At 37.8% G+C, this 10,710-nt stretch overlaps 3 protein-coding genes across 3 annotated transcripts; 2 read left to right on the top strand and 1 right to left on the bottom strand.

Annotated features, from left to right (window-relative positions):
- Window positions 1-1,745: 1,745 nt before the first annotated feature.
- On the bottom strand, window positions 1,746-2,679 carry LOC144459709 (uncharacterized). Its single transcript, XM_078164212.1, has 2 exons — window positions 2,439-2,679; window positions 1,746-2,007 (listed from the first exon to the last, which is right to left on the bottom strand). Exons 1-2 carry the CDS (start codon window positions 2,569-2,571, stop codon window positions 1,811-1,813), a joined length of 330 nt encoding a protein of 109 aa, XP_078020338.1. The 5' UTR covers window positions 2,572-2,679; the 3' UTR covers window positions 1,746-1,810.
- A 12-nt stretch (window positions 2,680-2,691) lies between these two features.
- On the top strand, window positions 2,692-6,007 carry LOC117245689 (putative E3 ubiquitin-protein ligase ariadne-2). Its single transcript, XM_078164211.1, has 4 exons — window positions 2,692-3,068; window positions 4,171-4,271; window positions 4,486-4,641; window positions 5,109-6,007. Exons 1-4 carry the CDS (start codon window positions 2,816-2,818, stop codon window positions 5,568-5,570), a joined length of 972 nt encoding a protein of 323 aa, XP_078020337.1. The 5' UTR covers window positions 2,692-2,815; the 3' UTR covers window positions 5,571-6,007.
- A 1,826-nt stretch (window positions 6,008-7,833) lies between these two features.
- On the top strand, window positions 7,834-10,426 carry LOC117272682 (uncharacterized). Its single transcript, XM_033651704.2, has 4 exons — window positions 7,834-8,167; window positions 8,284-8,384; window positions 9,409-9,564; window positions 9,665-10,426. Exons 1-4 carry the CDS (start codon window positions 7,888-7,890, stop codon window positions 10,115-10,117), a joined length of 990 nt encoding a protein of 329 aa, XP_033507595.2. The 5' UTR covers window positions 7,834-7,887; the 3' UTR covers window positions 10,118-10,426.
- The last annotated feature ends 284 nt before the right edge of the window (window positions 10,427-10,710 follow it).

Raw genomic sequence — 10,710 nt, forward strand, 5'->3', positions numbered from 1 at the left:
TATAGCTGCAACTACATCCTTGATTTGATTTCCAACCACTGATATTATCAGTATTAGAAATAGCCTTGTTCTTGTCTTTCCTACCTGCTGACAGAGTGTAACTACAATTAGTCGCAGTTTCTCCTGCTCATCCTTTCTCTTTCAGTTCAGTTTTTCTCACGGAAACACATTGTCAATACATTCGGTAATAATTCATTTCACATGAAGAGGTGACTTTTTTTTTTAGCAGCTACTAATTATAGAATTAATAATCAGGGTGTTCACTGTGGATCTGGCACCTGCCTGTAACACATCCTGTGATTAACACAATGAGAGCAGTCACTTGGCCCTGGTTGCAGTCGTTATTTTAAGTCCAGTGAATTAACCGGTGAAATAACAAAACTTTCCACAGTCCAAACATGTTTTCGGTACTTTTCTGTTGGAGAGACTCCATCCAGTTGGCACACGACCAACCTTCAGCGTTTAAATGTGGTTGAAATGATGTCAGTTTTTGTTTCAACATTGAAACAACATTGAAACCATGTTTAATTCAAACCACATAGCGAGCTTGATTCCATTTCTTTCTTTTTTTAGCATACTAAATTGTAAAGATAGGTCTAGATAGCCTAATTATTGTTAGAAATGTAATGTCAGAATGTATGTCATGTCTTGCGGAATTATAATATAATAATATTGGGTGACACTGAGCTCTGTTTAAAGAACTGAGGGAGGCTAAAAGTGTTTCTTTTGTTTTTGCAAAACTGGTTTCAAAAAGGCTGCCACTCAGCCAACAAGGAAATCATAAGTGTACAGGTCTCACACAATATCCAATTAAGTCTTTCTGTCTCTGCATTAAACAGCCATGGAGCATTTCGCATTATGTAAGATAAGACGTAACAAGACGCGACACGACAAGACAAGATAGGATAACGTACATAAAATAAAAGAAGATAACATACAGTAAAATAAGATAAGACGTGACGTGACGTGACGTGACGTGACGTGACGTGACGTGACGTGACGTGACGAGACGAGACGAGACGAGACATGACGTATCAAGATAAGATAAGATACGGTAAGGTAAGATAAGATAAAATAAGATAAGATAAGATAACATATGGTAAGGTAAGATAAGATAAAATACGGTAAGGTAAGATAAGATAAAATAAGATAAGATAACATATGGTAAGGTAAGATAAGATAAAATAAGTTGAGACAAGACAAGACAAGACAAAACAAGATAAGATAACATACGGTAAGGTAAAATAAGATAAGTTGAGAAAAGCCAAGACAAAACAAGATAAGATAAGATAACATACTATAAGATAAGATAAGACAAAACAAGATAAGATAAGATAACATACGGTAAGATAAGATAAGACGAGATAAGATATAACATACAAGATTTAAGATAAGACAAGATGTAAGATATAAGATTTAAACAAGATAAGATAAAATAACATACGGTAAGATAAGACGAGACAAGATAAGATAAGATATAAGATATAAGATAAGATAACATACGGTAAGATAAGACAAGACAAGATAAGATGACATATATATAAGATATAAGATATAAGATTTAAGATAAGATAAGAGTGACTTAGATTAAAGAGTAAAACTGTTGTACAAACAAACTTCTTCTTCTATGGTATATTTTTCTAGCATGTAGGCTGTTCAGGCGCCCTTATTCTCCACTGGAGGGCACTTTAACATACATTTTTAATAGATATAGCCCAGCAAATAAAAAACACAGATGAAATCCGTAAAGAAAATACATTTTATTTATTTGTTTGTTTGTTTTACAATCAAATGTTATTTGTTTTATAAATCATGATATACATCTGGTGTAAATGTGGCAGTGCAGAGTCTCTGTGTCTCTGTCTTCCTCAGCATCCTCATCCCATGAGGCGCCTCCGGTCACCATCAGCAGCATGTGGACGGTGGACATGTGCTTGATCTTAAACTGTGACAGCAGATGGGATTCTTCCAGAGGTTCGGTTCTGAAGACCATCCGGAAGTCATCGTCTGAGCAGAGACAAAGAGATTTGAGTCAGGGAGTGTTTGCCATCGGCCTCTGATGGAAATCCCCAGAGAAAACAACCCTGCAAAGTTATGTCTGCTACAGGATCATAAACATAACCAAATATTTTTTTAATTGACCTGAAACCTATCAGGCTCGTCATCATGTATTATTACTCCTTTATGGTGAGAAAACAAAAGGCTATGTTATGCCAAAATAATACCCATAACATCCATTGCGTCTCTGCATCTTTTTGCCATGCATCGAAAATTGAGTGCAACATTCATGCACTACTTTTTTTTATCGGACTTTTCAGCTTTATTGCCACGTTTAAAACATTTGTTAGAAGAGTAATCACATTTTAACAGGATAATAGTAATTTGTATTTGTATTTATATATCTATAAACGTATAAAGAAGAGAGATGTTGAACTTACGCATCTTCAGTATATGAGCAATTTTCTTCTTCAGCTGTTGAACAGTGATCTTTTCCATGTCCTCCTGCCTGTCGCACACTTCGATGATGTGCTGTTGCCCCCTGGGATCATGCACCTTCAGCTGGATCACCATTTTGCCGCTGAGCCTGTTCAGTGAGACCAGTGCGAGGACTGAGTGAGTGTGTTAGCAGGTGTGTGAGCTCAGTTATAAATGATCCAAGTCTAACTGACTGAATAGATTTTGTAAGAGGAAAACAAAAGGCGTGCGTCACCTCTGGCAGCTTTAAATCACGTGACTTCGCAGAAACGAGGAGTAGGCTACCTCGATCCGTGCAAGTGCCTGACATCATTTCACAGGTGCGCGTGAGGGAGGCAACATGGGAGGCAAACTGTCAACCAAACGGCAGAGGAGAAAACAGAGCAGAAATGGTGTCAGTGCCTTTCAGACTCATGAAGAGGAGGAGGTTTATGACTTCTCAGACCTGACTCCCAGAGGCGCACTGGAGCTTGATGAAGATGAGTGGACTTCTTACTCTGACGACAGCAGCTGGATAAGCGAAGAAGAGGAGAAGTGTTATGATCCCCAGGACTCCACACTTCAATTTGTAGACGAAGAAGATGTTTTAGATTGTAAGTAGCTACGTTTCACATTTTCAAAGCATGCATAGATATTTTTTTTTATTTATAGGCCTATTGAATTTGAAGGTTTAGTTGCTGCATATTCTTTTATTGGTGTCAAAAAAAAAGAGATAACTCTATCTTGGCTGAAACCACTGCCCCCACCCTCCCTCAGTGGCGAGACAAGTTAAAGATAGACAGGGCTCCTGTAATTACATATTTTAGATTACCAAAGTCATAAGGTGCTGTACTGATTTAATTGTGAAGTTGGCCAAAACTGATTTTATTTTATTTTATTTCATTTTACATAATTTTATTTCATTTTACTTTATTGCATTTCTTATTTCATTTTATTTCATTTTACATGATTTTATTTCACTTTACCTTATTTTTTTACTTTATTTCACTTTATTTTATTTTTTTATGTCATTTCATTTTACATTACTTTATTTCATTTTACTTAATTTATTTTATTTTTTTATGTCATTTCATTTTATTTCACATCATTTTATTTCATTTTACTTTATTTTTTTTATGTCATTTCATTTTATTTTACATTACTTTATTTCATTTTACTTTATTTTATTTTATTTTTTATGTCATTTCATTTTATTTTACATTGCTTTATTTCATTTTACTTTATTTTTTACTTTTTAAATTTCATTTCATTTTACTTTATTTTTTACTTTATTTCATTTCATTTCTTTTTACTTTATTTCATTTCATTTTATTTTACATTATTTTATTTCATTTTACTTTATTTCATTTTATTTTTTCATGTCATTTCATTTTATTTTAAATTACTTTTATTATCTTTCTTTTCATTTTATTTCACTTTGTTCTATTTCATTTTACTTTATTTCATGTCATTTCATTTTATAATTTGGCTATACCAATTGATTAAAGGTGGGGGGTCTTCGCGACTCTTTATGTGGATGTACATGTTGCCATGATTAATAATTTGTATGTTCGACTATTTTTTTTCTCACTATTTCCTGACATAATAGCAATGTATAATTCAAATTTGAATAAACATTTTGTTAAAAAAGTTCTTACTGATTATGCTTTACAGCCTGTAACGCTGCACATCGTTTCTTGTTTGTGTGTCTCATAGTTTTGTGTCATGACTTCAAGTCTCTCAGAGCAAAGATGTCCTGTGGTCATGCTGTCACTCCAATGTCTCTCACCATCTGGTGTTTCTGTTTGCTGGAGAAGGTACACTAATGACGTCATCACATTCCCTTCATCATAAAACTCAAACATGTTTTAGTGACTAACTTCTGCATAGTGGCAGCATGTGTACTTTACAGGAGGTTAAAAATATAGACAAAAAAAGAAGACAGAATATAACTTAGCTGATAGAAGAAACACATTAACCAATCATTTTCCCACTCTGAAACTTTTCTCTTTGATTTTTATAATATTAAAGGGTGAGTGCAAATTTGTGTGTGGCCAGACTGACTGTGATGCTGAGTGGCCCTTTGAGGAGGTTTGTAAAATGGCTCTTCTGACCCCTGAAGAAACTGAGTACTTTGAAAGTAAAATCTTCAGCAACGCTGCAGAGACTTTCTTGGATGTCAAAGTGGTGAGTATCTCAGTTACATTATTCAAAACTGTTGATAGAAATCATAGTTGCTTGTTGTCAGGGACGGTTTTTGCTATGGGCAATGTGGGCGACCACCCAGGGTGCAATCTATGTGAGGGCGCACGAGTGCCCTCCAAAAAAACCAAAAAAAAACCCAAAACTCAGCAGTTTTCTAGACTACCGCTCATTTTCACGTCAAGTTAGTGGAGTGGGCGCTGGGGCGCCCCTATTATCACGTTTCAACCAGCAGCAGAAAGGAAAGGCGAATCCTGGCGGTTGTGGGTTGAACGGGGGTCACAGACAGGAATACGGCGGAGGCTCATAGTGCTCTGCGGCGCAAGATAACGGCTTACCGGCCGAGGGATGGTTCGCCCAGGGCGTAAAACTAGCCAGGACCGCCTCTGGTTGTTGTGAATACAGCGTTTGAATGTAAAAACATCTCATTGTGTTTTAACGTCACTCCTCAGTGTCCTGGATGCCAGTCTCGTGTGATGAGAACTGACCTCCATGATCTCAGTGTCCAGTGCCCAGTGTGCACAGCGAGGAGAAGAAGGGCTTATCGGTTCTGCTGGCAGTGTTTGAAGAAGTGGAAAGGTCCAGCTCCACGTTCAGACCGCTGTGGGAATGCAGACTGCCAAGACCCACTGGAAATACTGAGAAACTGCCCAGATATCACCTTCAAGGATGTGGAGGGGGTCACTGGCTGTCCCTCCATCCGTGCCTGTCCCACCTGTGGTGTTCTGGTGGAGCATAATAGAACTTACTGTAAAAATGTTTACTGTGTGCGGTGTAAGGTGGAGTTCTGTTTTGTGTGTCTGAAGCTCACTAAAGAGTGTGCGGATGTTGAAAACATATCTTCATTTTATGAACTTTGCCCCAGTGGTGTCGCACCGAGACAGACCTCTATACCTGTGTGGCAGAGGACATGATCCTGCAATTCTTCTTGATAATCATCATCACTTTTATTACTCAGACAGGAAGTCATGCCAGCTGTATATAAGACTTACAGACTAAGACAGGGCTACTTTGTAAGATTTGGCACAGTGTCACATGAGAATCACTTCCTTCTGTTCACAGTTAAACATTTACACAGACAATTTCTGCTGTAAACCCAAAATTGTAGTGAACATTTACAGAGTTAATATTTATAGTCATATTTAAAACTATGTGTATTCTTTTTCTGTAGGAGTCATGTTTACTGTCATCTCATTGTTATAGTATGCATTCATTCTGATCTGCACAATGTCTTTACTCAATTTAATTTTAATTGATTTATCGTTGTTTTATTTTGTGATCATGTAGCCTATTTATTCTTCTGATGTAACAATATTGTTTTTTCTGTGTAATAAAGATAAATAAAAATGTACTGGTGGTTTGAATAAATTTGATCCTATATCGCTTCCTGCACAAGGTCCATTATCTTAAACTGATGTTGGAAATTATAGAAAATATTATGGTAGCCTGATTTTATGTTTTAGGAACTCTTAGACAGCATTAGATCTATAATTAGTAACTAAGGAAGTGTCTAATTTAAATGACTAAACATTACCAAAACTCATTCTGCTTTGCTAAAAATTTGCAGTTTTCTATTTCCTTTTGTCTTTTCCAGTATGAATCTGAGTATGATATTACATTAGTGCATGAAAACGGTTTGATTTTTGGATTTTGGCAACTACAGCAGCACACAACAAACCATGGTGAGAACAGTCCTAAAGTCAGATACAGTGTAGAGGCAGCATGTTTGGTTTGGAATTGACAGCAAGAGGAATCAGGTCATTCTACATATTTGTTCCTGCCCATCACCAGCATGCAGCACAATTATTTTTGCACTTGATTCTTTTCCAATCACTGACTGAATATTATAACCATATCCTTGTTCTTGTTTTCAGAGAATGTTGTCGAACTACTTTCAGGTACTTGCACTTTCCCCTGCTGATCAAAAAGTGTTTTGATCAGTAGGAAGTCATAGGAAGAACTCTAGCTTCTGTAGAAATCCTTGATTCCTCAAACAAGAGGATATTAAGGTGCTCTGCAGTAATATGTAAATGTTAATTTATGGACATCTGAAATGGCACAGTTTGGTGATGTACCACAGGGGTCTGTTCTTAGACCCCTTATTCTATTTAATTTATATTGCTAATTTGCTTTGTGCTAATTACACTAGCTTGATTCTTTAACATAAATCACGTCACATTCAGTGTTTCTCACGAACACATTGTGACTCCTTGCATCCAAGGTTATGAATAATTCCACAGAGGGATATGTCTCTCTGTGGTTTGATGTAATTAAGGTGACCACAGTGACTCTTGGGTAGTTACAGGGTAAACCCAATTCAAGATGCTGCTCCATCATTTTGATTAGTTTACAAGTGCCAGTATTGACTGTGACAAACCTCAGTGACTGACACATTTAATTACTGACTTTGAATCTTTTCAAGGAAGCATAGACTAAAAATAGAAAACCACCTGCTTGACATTAATGAAGCACATGTTCCGTGTATTAAGTCCAAAAAACTAACCGGTAAAAGAAGAAAACTTCCTTCAGTGCAAATCAAACACTCAGTCATGGTTTACAATGACTTGGACTTTCTTTATATTTCCAGAGTAAATATAAAGCATGTTTTTGTGGTTCAGCCTGATTTGGTACCAACATTTAACACCTCTTAACAAATTCAGTCACTCCTATAAAAACACAGAACACAAAAATGATTGTCATCTGATTCAGAGGATCCCTCACCAACTTTAATTACTGTAGGATTCAACTCTAATCAGTTTCAGCCTTTTGTGTATTAATGTTTACTTACATGTGCAAACAGTTTAAGCAAATAAAACATGGTTCCATTTTTTTTCCCAACCACAATTATTGTATTTAATACGCAAGTGTTTGGCCAGTCATCAGATTCTGGGTGAAAATTCTTCTTAAAGTCCTTTGCATTCTTGCACACATCAACGACCTTCACCTCTCCTTTGGGGTCGTGTACAGCCAGCTGAATAACCATTTGGCTGCTGCATCGGTTCAGTGAAGACTGCCGGCTGTGTGTAGGTATAGATGATTCTAATGTAGCCTCATCGATATCAGGTTTAGTATATAAAGGGTTTGCCTCGCCTTAATATCACATGACTTAAGGAAGACGAACCGCCCTCCTCTTTACCTGTGCAGACAGGGCAGTCACCTGTCAGAGGAGAGCGTGGATACACTGAGTGAAGACAGGCAGAGAGGAGCCCTAACACTGCACACAGAGGAGGGATGGCTCTGCAAAACAGAGAAGAATCTGAAGAGGAGATAAGTTATGACTTCCAAGACCTGAGAAGGAGGTTCATACATTTAGAGGAGAGGAGTCATGTCTCTCAACAAAGCAGGCGTTTGCCACCTGAAGAGAAGGCTCATAACTTTGAAGAGCTGAGAAGCAGATTCATGAATGGAGAGGAGGAGAGTAAAGACATCAGGAGAGGAACAACTGGAGAGAAATGTTATGACCCTCGGGACACCACGCTGACATTTGTACAAGGAGAGGATGAAATGGATTGTAAGCAGCAAAGTTTTACATTTACAAAGCTATATTGTTGCCTACTGTTGGATTTCAAGTTCCTAATTGTACCCTGTAACACTGCACATTTTTTCTTGTGTGTGTGTGTCTCATAGTTTTGTGTCATGACTTCAAGTCTCTGAGAGCAAAGATGTCCTGCGGTCATGCTGTCACTCCGATGTCTCTCACCATCTGGTGTCTCTATTTGCTAGAAGAGGTAGGCCTATATTTATAGCTGTGCTCCGTAGACTCTCATGCAGTTGTTTTAGACTTTCACCTTCGGACTTTCGAGCTCAACCAACGTTGTGTTTGGGACACATGTAATAATGATACCTGTTACCTACAGAGGCTGGAAGGACATAAATGTTTCTTTTCCGTTCCAAAACCAAAATGGATTCCTGAAAAATTCAGGGTTAGCCAGCTAATGGTAGCTAGGTAGCTAACTTAGCTACTGAAGGTGTATCCTGTGGTGTAGTGGAGGGTATACGCAGGTACACAGGGTATACCCACAAAAAGCCATTGGAATATATAGGAAAGATTCACTTCCTCCTTGGTAACATACCCATACCAAGCATGCCACCACCTACTGAATAACACATGCTGCTTTTGCTTTTTAATGATTATAATAGTGGATAAAGACTGACCCTGCTGTACAGGAACCAGTGAAGGGAAGCAGGGAAACTTTGTCGACATTCAACCAGCTGTGTGTCATCACAGTGTGTGTAGGTGAACGGTGTTTGGCCTCCCCCAGAGCTCCCCGCCCATCAGCCGGCAGAGGTCCAGGCGCTGGCAGCTTGGGGGGAGAAAACACTGTTCATCTGCACACACTGCGATGACATATAGCTACACACAGCTAGTTGAATTTCAGTAATGTTTCCCTTTGTTCTCATTTTTGCATTTTCTTCTTTTCCAGTCACCAGGTGGTTCACTTTTACACTGTGATCTGTACGTTAGGCTTTGGCTTCTGATTTAAACTTTTTGACCTGTTTTTGCTGCTTCTTGCTTTTTCATCCTCCCAAAATTAGATTATATTTCCTCAGGGAGTGCAGTTAGTTACAGTGTGAGCTCGATGCTAGCTCCAACAGGCTGACGGACCATCACAAAGGGGCAGGGCTTAGTGACGGGTCAAATTGATGTGATGCTGGTTAATCGTAGTGAATTGTAAGCAAAGTTGCTCAAAGAATTTGCTCATTCTTTCACTCTTAAAGGGTTTTTCTTTGCTTTTCTTTATACTTTTTAAGGGTGAGTGCAGATTTGTGTGTGGCCAGACTGGCTGTGATGTCGAGTGGACGTATGAAGAAGTTTGTAAAATGGCTCTTCTGACCCCTGAAGAAAGGGATTACTTTGAAAAGAAAATGTTCAGCAACGCTGCTAAGAACTACTTGGATGTCAAATTCGTAAGTATCTCAATTAGGCTACACTATTTACCAACTGCTCTTAAAAAATACAAATACAAGGATAAATTTAAAGACATCTATTTTTCATATTCTCTAACAGTGTCCTGGCTGCAAGTGTCGTGTGGTGAGAACTGATCTACACAATCTGAGTGTGTGCTGCACACTGTGCACAGCGGAGAAAAAAAAGATTTATCTATTCTGCTGGCAGTGTTTGAGGGAGGTGAAAACTCCAGCTGTACGTTTAGACCACTGTGAAAATGATGGCTGCATCAGTCAGCCACTAGAGACGCTGAGAAACTGTCCTGATATCATCTTTGAGTCAGTGAAGGGGGTCACTGGCTGTCCCTCCATCCGTGCCTGTCCCACCTGTGGTGTTCTGGTGGAGCATAACAAAAGACAATGTAAAACCATGGTCTGTCCCCGGTGTAAGGTGAAGTTCTGTTGTGTGTGTCTGCAGTTCACTCAAGAGTGCCTGAAGAAAAAGCCATATGACCTTTGCTCCAGTGGTGTAGCACCAAGACAGACCGCTATACCTGTGTGGCAGAGGACATAACTCTGTTGATCTGAATAAACATACACCTTTTGTATTTTATTTTATTTTCCTTTTTCTGTTGCTGAGACACAAATGTAATCCCATAACAGCTTTATATAACAGTTCGGGCCAAAAATTGTTTTTGTAGTTATAATTTGCAACATTCACACAACATGAGACTTAAATTCTTTTTTCCACTCTACAAAAATTCACACAGATCATTCCTTCATCAAACTCAAGATTGTAATTAATATTTACAGTCATATTTTAAACTATGTTTACTCTGTTTATGTAAGTCATGTTTACTTTCACCTCAGTGTTACAGTCTGTATTTATTCTAATCTCTCCAGTATCTTCATTAAATTTGTTCATTTCTATGATTTATCATTGTTTTTTGTGATTACGTCTTTATTCTCCTAATGTCACGTTATGTTTCCTGTGAAATTAAGATAAATAAAAATGTACTAATGGTTTCAATAAATTCAGATCACTTGTGTTAAAGCAGCAAAACCACAGCATAAAATTACTTGGTTTAAAGAACAAACCAAATTCCGAATTTCAGAAAAAGTTGGAACGCTGTAAAATGTTAATAAGAACCAAAGGCAATGATTTGC

The sequence above is a fragment of the Epinephelus lanceolatus genome, chromosome 22 (assembly GCF_041903045.1).
Source record: "Epinephelus lanceolatus isolate andai-2023 chromosome 22, ASM4190304v1, whole genome shotgun sequence".
In the NCBI taxonomy this organism is placed as follows: Eukaryota; Metazoa; Chordata; class Actinopteri; order Perciformes; family Serranidae; genus Epinephelus; species Epinephelus lanceolatus.